The sequence below is a fragment of the Neolamprologus multifasciatus genome, chromosome 12, assembly GCF_963576455.1.
Source record: "Neolamprologus multifasciatus chromosome 12, fNeoMul1.2, whole genome shotgun sequence".
NCBI lineage: Eukaryota > Metazoa > Chordata > Actinopteri > Cichliformes > Cichlidae > Neolamprologus > Neolamprologus multifasciatus.
In genome coordinates, this window is record NC_140450.1 from 31,371,027 (window position 1) to 31,385,064 (window position 14,038).

The following is a 14,038-nucleotide window of genomic DNA, read 5'->3' on the forward strand; positions in this document are numbered from 1 at the left end:
GGGTGGGGGGAAGGGAGGGTACACACAGGTAAACGTCTTGGGGAACATTGGAGTTGATGATACTTTCAAGCAATGAAGTCCAGCGGCCTGTTAAATCCACCCTTTCTGTTCATGTACTGCCTGTAAAATAAATATATAAGAAAACATTATATCACTGTTTCCCTCCCAACACACACAGATTACATCATCGAGCACCAATGGGAGCGTTGGCATCTCTGCATAGAAACACCTGCGGAGGTGATTGGCTACTTTAACAGTGATAGATGCTGAGAGTGCACACTGTGAAAGGGGGGGCAGAAAAATTGACGTAACTCAGCAACACGACTAACAGCTGGGGCTCCAAAAGTAACTTTAAAAAGGATCCGTCACTAACAAAGGAAAGCTTATGAAATATCCAGAGACGTGCTGCACTGTACAGACACGGCACAACCAAACAACTACAAATGCTTGTTTCTGTTCGATGACCTACCTGTATTTTCTCTTCATGGTCACATTGACGGCATACGCGTTACTTGATCCATCGGTCTTCTTCCCCTGTGTAAAAACAATGTTACTGCATGACATATTACAAAACAAACTTTTAAAAAACATTCTTAGTTAAACATGACAGTGTACAGATGAAGCTGAATTGGGTCAAGCTCATGATAGCAGTTGGAATTCTCTAAATATGCATTTCACAGAACTGAAGGATTTTGATCAGTGGAAAACAGTTTTGTTAATAGGACACAAACCCAGTGGCCTGCCAGAGGAACCTCTTTATCAACAATAACACTGCTAGTGTTCAATGGGACTGATTTTTGAAGTGACCCTTTTCAACCCACTGTTTGCTCTTTGTGATTAGATTAAGCTTACCAACTCTTATTGGATAAACAGTTTGCCCAACCATAACTATTAGTTTATGATTGCAACTATTCATCCACTTCTTGTAACTGCTACTCTTTATTTAGTGATTACTTTAAGTCTATCCACTTATTTTCCCCTTTTAATCATTTTCATAAGACAGGTTTCATACCATTTAGAATGTTAATCTATTCTTATAGCTAACAATTTGATTTGATTGAATCTTTATTTTGAATGTGCCTGTTATTCTGTTTTCTGTCAAGATGATCCCACATTGCTTCAATAATGTTGATGCTCGGCTATCTAACCAGGTGTGCTTTGGCAGTGTGACTGGGTCATGCTGAACAATGAAGCCCTTGCCAGTCACATGCTTTCCAGATGCTATTACGTGGTTGATTGAAATGACGGTACTTTTCTGTGTTCATACTGAACAGCACTGCTTGAAGTGCAGCCCCAAACCACAAAAAAGACTCCACCCTCTGTTTTAGATTACTGCAGACACTCAGTGTTGTACCTCTATCTTAACCTCCTGCATACATGTTATGAAAAACTGAACCAAGAAACTCACATTTTGATTTATCATGTCTAAGACTTGTTACCACCGATTTTCAGTTCAGTTCTTGTGTAATTTGGAACACTTCAGCCTTTTCTCCTTTTATTCTTCCTTAAGAATGGTTTCACCTTTCCACTAACACTATTTTTGATGAGGCTTCAGTGAACAGGAGATGACCACCCAAAGGGTCAGATGCTTCCCTGTGCCAGGTCATTGCTGGATTTGTTCCTACTTCAAAAGAATATTACTTGTAGATACTGTGACAGGCTATTAGGAACAAAAGTCCCTAAAGATACGATTTTAAATTGTTTCTTTGCCAAACTGTCTGTTATCTGTGGACCCACACTGCTCGTTATAGAAGCAAAATAAATGAGAGTGGCTCAAGACTCTTGCACAGTATTGCAAACTTACATTAGCCATGGGGGGCTTGCTGTCATGTGAAAGCTGCTCTACATTCATGTACAAACATTTCAGTATGTCAATATTTAACCGTTTTAAGCCCACCATAGAACCAAGTCCGCCTGAGCTTATCTTTACATTATTACATGCTGTAGTGCCATTTTTGGAGCATTTCCAGTTGCTATACATCAATAAAATCATTATATCTTCAATTTAAATCATACGCATGCAATATATCCATAGTAACTACATAAAAAATGTGCAATAAACTAAAAAAGAAACTGAAAATTTAAGAGGTATATCCCTCAAAACTGTAAATGCAAAGTTCCACAAAATAGTTCCCAGCCACAGGAAATTTATTTTGAGTGTCTTTATAATTTCATTTTTGAGATACACTTATTTTTACAACCTGCAGCAAAAACGAAAATATAATAGGGATTTGAAAATAGTTATGCAAATCGGAGCATGCGCGCTCCCGTGGGTTTAAAGGGGTTGACAGATAAGCAGGGGGAAAAAGAACCATAACTCAAAAACAACAGTATTCCCTTAAATAGAAAGAGTCAAGGGAAAAACATGAAAAATGTCCCCTTTATTTAAACAAGGACAACCTGCTTTTTACAGCAGCTGCTCTAATCGATTTCATCAGTTCCAATGTGCTTTTGGAAGTTCCATTTCAATCCACTGAAATAAATGCAAACATACTGTGTGTGTGGTGAACTTTATTAGAAATAAACTGCACCCCCTTGTGGCTGCATAGCACATGGAACAACTCTCACCTTGCTGGTATCAAAGGAACCAAATCCCATAAGCTTCATCATCTCAATCTCCTCCTCCGTTTTGCCCTGCATGTCCTCCGCTATTTAAAAAATAGAAAAACATTGAATTTAGTCTCTTTTACTACAAAATGCCTGAAAAACTACGATTCCTGCTTAATGTGCAAGTGTATAGATAATGTCCGATACCTGAGATCTGAATGGGCTTTGCCGTCTTTTCCTTTGAGTCTTTGCGCTCATCATCTCGTCTCTCCTTTTGTCTCGAAGGAGAGAGGGAGGAGGATCGATGACGTCGGGGAGACCTGCAAAAGGAGCACAGTGATGGCTGCAGGACAGGTTATCACATCTAATCAGTGCGAATAAGGCACTTTGTGGTGCTCTTGTTTTGTTTAAAAGAATCTCGACAAAAAGTTTGTTAACAAAGGGCAAAGAAAATCCCAAGTGCACCACTACTCATCTGAAACAACACTTCTCTGTGATAGTAAACTGTCGTTTATTCAGTATATACTAACAATACTCATTCTGACCAAAATCTATCACAGCTCTGCATGGGTAAGGTCTCTAAAATAGTAAATGAGGTGGAAATATTAGTCTTGAAAACAAAGTTTCTCTAAACACAAAAACAAATACACCAACAAACAAAAATTCACCTTGAACGTCTCCTGTGAGGAGACCGTGAGCGACTCCTGCGACGGTCCCGGTCCCGATCTCGAGAGCGATCCCGCTCCCTTCGTCTTCGCTCACGCTCTCTAGAAGTTGAGCGGGAACGTCTTCTTTCTGGAGGAGGAAATGAGATCATAGCATTAACTGAAGCGTCTTGAACAGCAGACTGGCATCTATATACTGTAGCAGTCTTAAAAATCCAAACGTCGGCTATTTTCTTCTGTACTGTGTTGGATTTCTGCCATACCATATAAAATAAAACCTCTAAATGTCACATATAATTGGGAAAAACTGGTTGAAATTTAACAACTTTTTCTAGAAATAACTGTTTTGCTATTACTTCTGTAGGATGGAGTATTATGTATTTTCATAGGTACTGGTATCATGTCTGAAAGTGGGCCAACCATAATCAGCACACAATTTCTCGCTGCTTACCTTGGTTGTAGTAAAAAGCAAACCGAGTAGAAGGTGCTAAATTAGTACCAGTTCATTTGCCATTTATAGTCAAAAGTACTGTACCATTTAGGAACCCACGAGACGTGACCATAGCATAGACTTTCACCTTTAATTTATAGGGTTTAATAAAAAAAAAGTTAAGCATACAGTCCTCGACTGACCGTGAAACTCCTTGTTAGTCCACTATGCATCAATTTTTAACCTCTAAAAATAGAGGACCGTGTATTGGATTTCCCAAACTGATCATACAAAAATCGCGGGAAAATAAACTGTAATTTGTCCAGCAGATTTTCTGTACCTTTGCATCAAAGCTGTATCTTTGCAAAACACACGTTAATGTGTCCTGATAAATCACGCAGAAATATATATATTTTAATATGCAGTTTTTTATTCCAAAAAACCCCCAAAACAACAACAACCCTACATCAGACCCAACAATGCACTGCTGGTTAGAATGGCGTCTTCTCCTCCCGTGGACCCCTGGAGAGTGTTTTTGTTTATCTCCCATTTTATGCACAGTACGTGAACGCAGCTTGGGAATCGTATCGAAGCTACTTTGAGTTCTCCACACATCTACAACCTTCTGCTAATACGACAACCCAGTCAATGCACACAGTTACAATTAAAATATCAGTTTTGCTTCTAGTCCCTTTGAGGTATAGGTTATTATCTTTATCAGACAGAAAAACGTGATTTCATAAAGCACATTTACTTCTCGGCGTGTTGACGAAGAGACGACGTTAACAGAGAAAAACAGCTAGCTACTTCAGTTTCTTACCTCGTCTTGGAGGAGTTCGACTCCTGCTCCTACCCATTCTCCGAACAGATAAGATACTAGACTCACAAAAAATGGAAAATAAATTTAATACAAATCAGCTGGAAGTTATTTGTATGTCGCTAGTGGATGCTATTAAATGCTACTCCAAACCGGTCTCTTTTTTTCCCTTGAGCTTTGTATGCAAGTTTCCGGTCACGTACAGGAAGAAGAGCGCCCTCTACCAACCTGGAGGATAGTTTCTTGTTTGGTGGCATAGCCTTTATGATGTTGACCAAAACATCCAATCCAAGACCAGCTAGTAATGAATAAAAGCTGTTGTTCATTCTTCTTCTTCTTCTTCTTCTTCTTTTTTTTAAATGAATAGTACTTAATGACACATGTGAAGTGCAGAGCTGTAGTAACCTCAGAGAGAAAAAACTGAGACAAACCATGAGGGTATAAGTAAGATGGCAACTGTAGTACTGCATGAAGGAGTCAGGAGTGGTACATAAGAATGCCAGAGTGGTGCAGGATGGATATGAAGATAGTGAGAGAGTGGTGATGTGTGCAATAGGAGCAACAGATGGGTTACAGGCGGGGGTGGGATTACAGGGATCGAGGCAGGAGCCTCTGTGGACTATGACATGGTTCACATGGTGGTCTATAGTGAGAGTAGGGACCATCTCTCAAGGCTGAAATGGTTTTGGCATATGCCGAAGATGGATAGCGATAGATATACTGGGCAAAGGATCTTGGAGATAGGGTTATCTAGGAAAAGAGGAAGACCACAAAGAAGATTTGTAGATTTAGTTAAGAAGTACATGCAGAGGACTGGTGTGACAGAAGAAGATGCTAGGGACAGGGTGAGATGGAGCCAGATGATCTGCTGTGGCGACCTCTAAAGGTAGCAGCTGAAAGAAGCAGCAGCAGCATTTAAACAGATCGTGTGCATTAGCTTTTAAATTAATAGCAGTGGCTGTCTTGGGTATTTGGCTGACTTTGAATTCAGTTCCATCATCCAGCATGTAAATGCTTTTGCAATCATACTTTTGAGGTATCCTTACCTCAAGGTTGTATGGGAAGGAGGAAGAAAATTTAAGCAAAGAAAGAAACAGAGACAAAAAAAATGTGATTTTAAATCAAACTCAACCTTTAATGACTGATACATGGTAACCTTGCAACACTCACTTATACATTCTAATATAAAATAAATTAAGACCATGAGCAAACATCACACGTCAGCGTCAGCTACTAGTTCAAACAGAAAGTCGTTACTGTTGAGAGGTATTCTGCACATTTAAAAAGAAAACGACAAAAAGTGGAATGTTTAGTACCTTCTGTTTACTGGCTTACAGACTGCACTGACAAGCAACAAATTGTTTATGCGTCATCCCTTTGGCTTCGATCAAAGCGTTCGCAGCAGCTCGTCGCGAGACCTCGCGTGCTCGCCCAGCTTCGTCTTCCCATTCTTGTCCCTGCTGTTTTAACACCAAACCAGCGTTCAGCAGAGCGCGATCAGTAGCTATCGGCATATTTCTACATTGTACTGCACCTGTGCTCACATACTATACCTGCAACATCTATCTGATACTTAGAACCAAATGGTGACTAGAAGATGCCTATGATAATGAACAAACGCAAACGTGCTAGGATGTCAATCTATGTGTCATTGTGCCTATACATGGATGAGGAGTGCATAACTCATTGGGGCGTTTGTGTCTTGCAAAATTGTGGATTTATTTAAAAAAAAAAAAGTCTGATCACAGTAGTAACCTCCGTTTTAGAAATGAAAATGTGAATGCCTGTACAGTGGAGTGGAACGATGGAGCGATAGCGCGGCAAGGCTAAAAAATAAGACGTGGGTAATACAGAAACTGCGTGTGACGAGAAGTGCGTCAAAGTATCCCACCTGGGTCAAATATTATGTGAAAATAATCACCAGTGTTTTGTTTTTTAACTTCCTTAAGATGAGTCACCACATATATCATATGTGAGTGGTACAGTAAAGTATGTGTCGTTTGAGTACACCATATCTGTGAATGACATCCTAAATGGCTCTTTAAATACATCTGATGTGGTCGACTCCACGTGCTACTCCGTCATACACTAGGAAATATTTCACTGTAGTATTTCACCGAGGTTCTGCCACACGACTCCGAACGTCTCAGGTCTCTGCCTTCTCTTTCTGCTTCTTGCTCTTTTTGAGGAACGACGGAGGCTTGAACTTCTTTTTCTTCTTGGACGGAGACTTGGAGGGTGAGCCCTCCGGGGTGCCGCCCTGCGGTTTGGCGGGCGGGGCGGCGGGCGTGGAGGTGTCGTTGGTTGAAAGGGCCTTCATCCCTTTCTCTAATTCCTCTGTCGTCTGCTTCTCCTCCTCGCCTCCGTTCTGAATGGCCGGAGAGTCGGTCTTTGTCTCCTCTGCTCCGAGTATCGGTGAAAAACACACAAACACAAAAGTAAATATATTCAGCAGCCAGATAAAAACCTTAAAGCTGGGTGGAGCTGCAAAGCGACATGCTGCTGCAGGTGAACATGCTTGCTTAATGAGCAGTGGGTGCTCTGTACTTACTAGCGAGACAAGACCAAAGCGCCAGAGGTGAGTGAGTGTAGAGTGACACAGAAAAGGACAGACAGACACAGAAGGAGACAGCACAGCAGACACAACAGGTACACAAACAAATGGATGTCACTACAAAGGGCTGAAATGTGACAAATGTGGATCAAACTAGAAGCGAGTCAGACATTTTGACTTAATTAACAACATTATAAAATCTGCAATCAATTTACTATTAGACATTTTTCCAGGGCACAGCTGAGTGCACCTTTATTACTGTTTTAATTCACTGAATCTGAAGCAAAATATACCTGAACCAGTTTGCTAAAGTGAAGTCAAAATGTCTTTTATGACAGAGACATAGCGACGACAGCCTGTGTTACTCCTACAGACCTACACAGTGATCAATCCACAGAACACACTGTGAACAATGTTTGTAGTCGACAACACATGACAAAATGTAAGAGTCACAAACATGCTTTTTTTTGTAACACACAGTAAAACCTTGAAATTAATATATTTCAATTGGACGAATGTTTCCAAATGAAATACATTACTGTCCCTCAGGGAAGGAGTGGGCACCTCTTGTAGTTTTGTGGGGGTGGTGTGGGGCTGGGCCATCTTGTGCCCACTTTGAGTGACCCAAGTTTTGCCAGCAAATGTCCCTCCTGGGCTTTGGGTCTGAACAGGAACCCCTACAGTTGTGGAGACCTTCCTGCATTTGGTCACTTGGGGTTTCAGAGCTCATCTAGGTTCTCATCACCACTCTGTGTTCTGACTTTTAAACTGGTGATTCGTGAGACTTTGATGGGAGTGAAAGTATCTTCACGTCATAAATCACCTCACTGCCTGTTAATGTTGATGTTTTTCTTATCCTTACTAATGCTGCACACATATTAGCTTTAAATGAAAGTGTAACAGACTACTTACTAAAACAGGGGATTAGGGAGGGTCAGACGCACACGTTGACAAATACATGTGTGAGTTTTGTTCTGTTTTTTGTCACTGAGCTAAGTTTATTAGCTAATTTCTATTTTTCTGTCATACATATATCATTTCACTGGATGATGCTCATATTAAAGATGTCCAAGGGTTAAGATAATGAGGTTGTACTGGTTCTCAGCCAGTTATCCTCTAAACCCTCAGTGTCAGATTTCCTACTCTTGACTCTGTATGATGTAACTAAGAGCTAATATTCCTAATATGGTCATCTCAGGAACACAGCCTCACCCACCTGCTGTTTAATCTTTCTATTTGATTAGTATAAAGATGTTAAAACAGCTAAAATAGTCATTTATACAGAGAATGTACTGAGGAGGTGCACGGCCCATTTACAAGATAAAAAAGTTTATTTTGAACCGTGCAAATGGATACACAAAGCTATCTTAGTAAAGTCTTAATGAAAATTGCTGAGTTGGAACAGAGCAGAGTGCAAAAGGTTGACTTTTTGATAAAGTGCCATCTGCTGGTGAACATGCAGGAACTTTATGGAACTTTCTTTTTTGGGATTAGCCCACTGACTGTCACTCTCAATATCATCTTTATAGGAAAATAAAAGACAACAATCAACAGGCAGACTTTGTGTGAATGCAGATCTGACTCAGATCTACCAAATGTGTGCTTAAAGCGCACACAGTTAGTATCTGCTGCATACGAGGAGAGGAGGAGTAGCACGGCTGTCAGTGAGTATCTGAAGCATGGGAGGATAGAAGCAGCACATCATCAGTCACACATGTAAGATCTGGAGCAAAGCTGTCAGTCAGATAGAGAGTATGTGAGGTGAGCCAGGCAGGCAGGCAGCACTCTGCCGAGCCTCACCTGAGAGAGGAGGGTGGCTGGGAGGAGGGCCCTTTGTGGGGGACGTAGTGGGGGAAGACTCCTTATCATTTGCCACCTCCTCCTCTACTTACACAACACGCACATAAACAAGAATAACACAAGCAGTGAGGGACAGTGAGGGGACAGCTGTGCAGAAGGTTAGTGAACACAGTTTAGACCACAGTCACAAGTGAGTTTGCTTAAAGCTGCTGTGTGTAGCATGTCAGGAGTTGCGTAAAAATCAGCCAAATGTGGAGCTGCCAGCTGTGGCGAGCCCATTGTGAATGAGGGAGCAGCCGACAGATGCTTTTAAAAAGCACCTGCAACAATTTATTTGAATTTTTAAATGTTACACACAGCATCTATGAGAAGGTTAGTATAAAGTGTGAAGGTGAGTAGTAGCATAATTAGCCATTTTTGTTACACCATGTTCCCAAACGTATGCAGACATTTTTTATAGCAATAGCAGTAAATGGTGCTGGGTCAGTTTAGGAAGCTAAAATAATAGAAAAATGATCTTTATTAAAAGAATAACATGAAATGTATTTTACTCTGTTTCTGCTAGCTTTGGTTTTTAGCTCATCACTGATATGCTCAATATTTTGCATAGGAAACATTTTTAATTTTTCTAACCAAATTCCAGCCTCTACTTTTATATGAACAGTGATGTATAATAAATAATAATAATAATAATAATAATAATAATAATAATGATAATAATAATAATAATAATAATAATAATAATAATGTATACTTTATTGATCCCTCTCTGCATTTAACCCATTCACTCAGTGAAGCAGTGGGCTGCCATTGGGCAGTTGTTACAAGTATAAATGTGAGTTTAGTTCAAAATCAAGCTAACATGCTAAACAGGTAGCTGGCAGGCCGAGAACCAGCCTGTTAAGTTAGTTAACTAGCTCAAGCTAACTCTCTTCAAAAAATGGATCGTCACAAGCTACCGAGCACCCGACCTCCCGTACGCTCTGGTGGTGGACCGACAGCAATTCTATGCAGATACGTTACGACACATGCTAGCCTTCCCCAAATAGTTGTTGCACTACAATGAAGACAATATGTGACGACCTCCCCTCTACTCTTAATTTTTCTGTTTTGATACCTCAGTAGATATCAATAAAGATGTGGTTTGATGGACATTAGAATAGTTTTTGGGGTTTTCCAAGGGTAGCTGCATAAGCAGAGACCACCCTCATTAACTTCTGATGGAAACCAAGTCATTTAGAGCAGGTCTGAAATATGACAAAAACACTCCGTTCAGAAAAGATATTTGACTGTTACTTATCGTTAACACTTGTGGTTAACATGGAATAAGATATTCAGCTATCACTTATAGGTGTTCAAGTGTCTGCATACTTTTGGCTCTCTGGTCTGTCACGATATTTAACTGTATTATTACTTAAGTATACACTTATTTGACAATCAGTGTTAGCTTATTAGACGTGCTGTGTGTTAGAAGCTAAGCAGAGTACCATTGGTTCCTCCATCCTGCTTCCTCTGCACCTCCTTGCGGTACTCCTCCAGCTCCTGGTCCGTCAGCTCATTAAAGGGGTTTGGAGGTTCTGGCTCTGGTGGGACTTTAGGTGGACTGACAGGGGACTAATAGACAAGCAGAAGCACAAAATTACAGCTTTTACCTCAGAAGATTAACCTGTAAGAAATAAAAGTGAGTTGTAATGGAGAGAGAGACTGCAAACTACCGGAGGACTATCTTCTGTTATAACACTGGCGAGGACTTGCGACTGCGGTCCGGCTGTTTTCATGTCCTGACGATTCTGCTGTCGAATCTGAGGACAGAAAAGCCGTTCTGTAAACTGTTTTTGTTTCACGTGACAGTACACCGAAGGGAATATGGACACTGGGGAAACAGAACGAGCCAAAAGCAAAGAAGCGTTACCTTATTTCGGGTCTCGATCACCTCTTGGGGATTGGTGAACAGAGGCACAAACTGGTTTGGGTTCTCTATCTTGATGGCTGTGCTGCCAGCCTGTGTCACCTCTTCTGTCTTCAACCACTAAGGCGAAGAAAACCAACAACACAACATCATCTAATTCAGTATTCACCTGTTGTTCACATCTTGTTATTATTGTGGGTTTTTTTCTTCTTCTTTTTTCCTGAGGTATTTTAAACCATTTTTGAAATTCTTAAAATATTTATACCCAATCTGTGACACAGTGTGTATTTTGCCACCAGAGGGCAGACTCTGCACTGTCACCATCATAAATGAGTTGGTGGGTTTCCCCCTGCAATGCAGAGAGCAAGGATGGCGGGAGGTGCTGAGGAGGAGAGGAAACACAGATGCACAGCCAAGCTCCTCCCTCTGATGTAAGACAGCCGCTCTCCTATTGTTTTTATCTTTAAGAGACTCGTCATTTGCAGCTCTGCTTAATCCTTCCCTTGAGGTATCTGGAAACACAAACAGCGGCTCCACTGTCTACATCCGCCTCCATATGAATCACAGGAAAATGCTCAGCTTGCCTTGTGTAATGCAAATAAGATGTATAGGAGAAAAGATGGGGAGTTGTGTTATTCTGTTCCTGTGTCCACCTTAGGGCTGCCACAAACGATTATTTTGATAGTCGACAAGTCACAGATTATTTTTGCGATTAGTCGACTAATCAGATCATCATCCACTGGACGTAAAACTTACAGCTTATTGCACCAGCATGCATCTATATCTATCTATAACTATCATTAGCTTACAGCTTTAAGTGTTTAAGGTATGTGCTAACTAAAAATAGAGACAAGATGATAGTTTATTACATTTGAATGAAATCTGCAGGTTGTTTCAGTGGAGTTTAATAAACTCAGCCGTCTGCTCCTTGCTATCTAAAATATAACAGGACACCGGAGTATATTCTCGAGCATCTCACACTTCTGATAATCAGTTGTCTGCTTGACGTTTATTCAGCTGTGTAAAAACTATAACTTTATTTCTCAGCCAAACCGATTTACTCAGGAACAAATAAAATACTAAAAAAAGCCAAACAATAACATTTTTAAGTTATCTAAGTGACTTATATATCACATTTAACCTGAGTAGCAAAAGACGGCGGTGGGTTTGAAAACGAATTGCCGGGATTCCGGTGTTCTCACGGGCTCTAGTGAGCCTGTAACCCCGGCTAGCTATCGAGCTAGTGGGTAACAGACGTCTCCAAAAATGTCGGGGCGCTTTTGTGGTGTCTTGATAAACTGAGCAGATATTTGAGGTTTACACAGCTACATTCTCGCCTGAAAATATGTTAAACGTTTATTTTGTGACCCAGAAAGAATAATAAGAGTAATATTAAAACTAACTAGCTGCCGCCATTGTTGACAACTGCACTGGGCTGCGCTATGAATTCTGGGACGCTGCTTCTTCTTCTTCAGGGTTTAACGGCAGCTGGCATCCTTGTACATGCAGTGCTGCCATCTTCTGTTTCAGTCCGTTATTACACTCTTAAATCCTACTACTTATTCCTGCGTGATCTTACTAAGCTTCAAACGACGTGTCGACTATTAAATCAGTCGTCGACGATTTTAATAGTCGACTAATCGTGGCAGCCCTAGTCCACCTCTGCTTTGAACCATCTCACATGCTCTGCCCTCTAACAGGCTTTACTGTTGCTTAAAGGGAATCACTGAGCATTACAGCAGGGTAAGGCTGCTAGCCTCTGATTGGATAAGTAAATAGATCTGTGTCACTGTGATGAGGTGAAGCCTCGAGGGGACGCCCAACACTTATATCCAGTAAATATTATTTCTCATCTCTCTACATCCAGGGCTCTGAAATCAGTTTCTATCCTCCACAGTATTTCAAACGCACCAGCTGCAAGTTATAAGACATGTCGTATTGCACAGTTAGTAGGAAAGACGACTGTTTTAAAGACAATCGCAGTAACTTAAAACGAGCCTCACAGTGGTGCGCTGGTGTCCCGGGCTGGCTTGCTCCTGGCTGACTTTCTGGTACGTGTTGGGGGTGTTGAGCCATCGGGTCCTCTCCTGCTGCTGGCGCTGGGCAAAAGGATGCTGCCTCAGCGCTGGGTGGACGCCATCGTCATCAAACTGGTGGAAGGCCGTGACGGTCGCCGGTACCTCCACCTCCCTCCGTGTTCGCGTTCGCTCTAGAAGTACAGGGAAGCGGTAGGCATAGCCAGTGCGGTAGCCCTGAAAAAATAACATGAGGAAGAAGTTCAAAGGTGCAGAAGGGACTGAATACTAGTGGAAATGTCACATTTTAGTCTTCTATCTTTAAGAAACTTGGCACATCCTTGCATACATGCACGTAGATCGTTCATATATTTTTTTTCTGCTCTGTACAAGTCAGACAGTCTAATATACAGTAAAACCCACAAAGCATGCGTGCAGAATTTTACATGTACAGCTAATTCTGTTGTTCAATAAAAAATATCAGTGAGCTGATTGTGAAACACGTGTCTGTTCAGGGTGATTCTTGTTTACCAGGTTATCCAGAGTTCTCATGAGGGCTTCAAACTCATGCTCCCCAACGCGGCTCTTATGCAGAGGGCCGAAGGTGGAGCCAGCCCAGCCGACCGTGCCGGCTGGAGTGGGTTTGTGGATGGTACGGTCCAGCATAATCAGGTTCTGTTCTCCGCCAGCACAACACAACGCCGACACCTGACAATAAAAAGTCGAAGACAAAAGTGCAATTTCTATGTTTCTGGCATAGGTCTGCTCTGCACACATGCACACACATCCCAGCAACTTCTGTGGTTGAAAAGGAAGCAAATTCAAAGTTCCAGGAACTGCAGTTCCTGCAGCGGCCACTTGAGGCTAAAAGCATCTCAATAACTCCCAAACTGCACAGCTGCTTTGATTGACTGTCTTAAAAAGCTTTTTTTCACCCAGGAAAATAAACTGAGGTATTTGTGCCACTGCTGAAATGCTGCAGAGACTTAAACCATGCATTATGCTCTGTAGCTGTGCTGAGCAACGCACCGGTGATCGAAGCATGCACTTCAGGAGTCCCTGGCTGTATCCCAATTCAGGGTCTGCAGCCTTAAAGGCCGCATTTTAAGGCCGAGTGCGTCACAGCGACGCGACGAAGGCTGTCCCAATTCAAAGGCTGCTCGAAATGCGGCCCTCAAATGCGTCCTTCATTTCCCTGAATTTTAAGGCTGTGGCGGTGTTTGTGCCCAACATATCCCAGAATGCATAGCGTGGCGGTGGGTGTGGATAAGGCTGAGGGGCGCTAAGAGTAACTTAGTAAA

At 41.6% G+C, this 14,038-nt stretch overlaps 2 protein-coding genes across 4 annotated transcripts in view; both read right to left on the reverse strand.

Moving 5' to 3' along the window:
* On the reverse strand, positions 1 to 4,603 carry snrnp27 (small nuclear ribonucleoprotein 27 (U4/U6.U5)). Its single transcript, XM_085180692.1, has 6 exons — positions 4,463 to 4,603; positions 3,216 to 3,342; positions 2,755 to 2,867; positions 2,569 to 2,648; positions 470 to 534; positions 1 to 120 (listed from the first exon to the last, which is right to left on the reverse strand). Exons 1-6 carry the CDS (start codon positions 4,497 to 4,499, stop codon positions 66 to 68), a joined length of 477 nt encoding a protein of 158 aa, XP_085036818.1. The 5' UTR covers positions 4,500 to 4,603; the 3' UTR covers positions 1 to 65.
* The window catches only part of add2 (adducin 2 (beta)), a 24,437-nt gene continuing 14,861 nt past the window's right edge, over positions 4,463 to 14,038 (reverse strand). For 2 of the 3 annotated variants that reach the window (XM_085180673.1, XM_085180674.1), the window contains exons 9-15: positions 13,269 to 13,445; positions 12,726 to 12,974; positions 10,726 to 10,842; positions 10,529 to 10,615; positions 10,301 to 10,427; positions 8,814 to 8,897; positions 4,463 to 6,859 (exon numbers count right to left, since the gene is read on the reverse strand). In XM_085180673.1, coding sequence (XP_085036799.1) covers positions 6,606 to 6,859; positions 8,814 to 8,897; positions 10,301 to 10,427; positions 10,529 to 10,615; positions 10,726 to 10,842; positions 12,726 to 12,974; positions 13,269 to 13,445 — 1,095 coding nt within the window. In that variant the 3' untranslated portion in view covers positions 4,463 to 6,605. The remainder of the gene's footprint in view (positions 6,860 to 8,813; positions 8,898 to 10,300; positions 10,428 to 10,528; positions 10,616 to 10,725; positions 10,843 to 12,725; positions 12,975 to 13,268; positions 13,446 to 14,038) is intronic. The other variant, XM_085180675.1, reaches the window with a different exon arrangement.

Excerpts from the sequence above, each read along its gene's own strand:
- snrnp27 (XM_085180692.1), bottom strand. The coding sequence starts at position 4,499 with ATGGGTAGGAGCAGGAGTCGAACTCCTCCAAGACGAG. Across the intron at positions 2,868-3,215 it reads CCTCACAGGAGACGTTCAAG|GTCTCCCCGACGTCATCGAT; the intron begins GTGAATTTTTGT and ends CTCCTTTTGCAG. Across the intron at positions 2,649-2,754 it reads AAAGCCCATTCAGATCTCAG|CGGAGGACATGCAGGGCAAA; the intron begins GTATCGGACATT and ends TTTTTTAAATAG.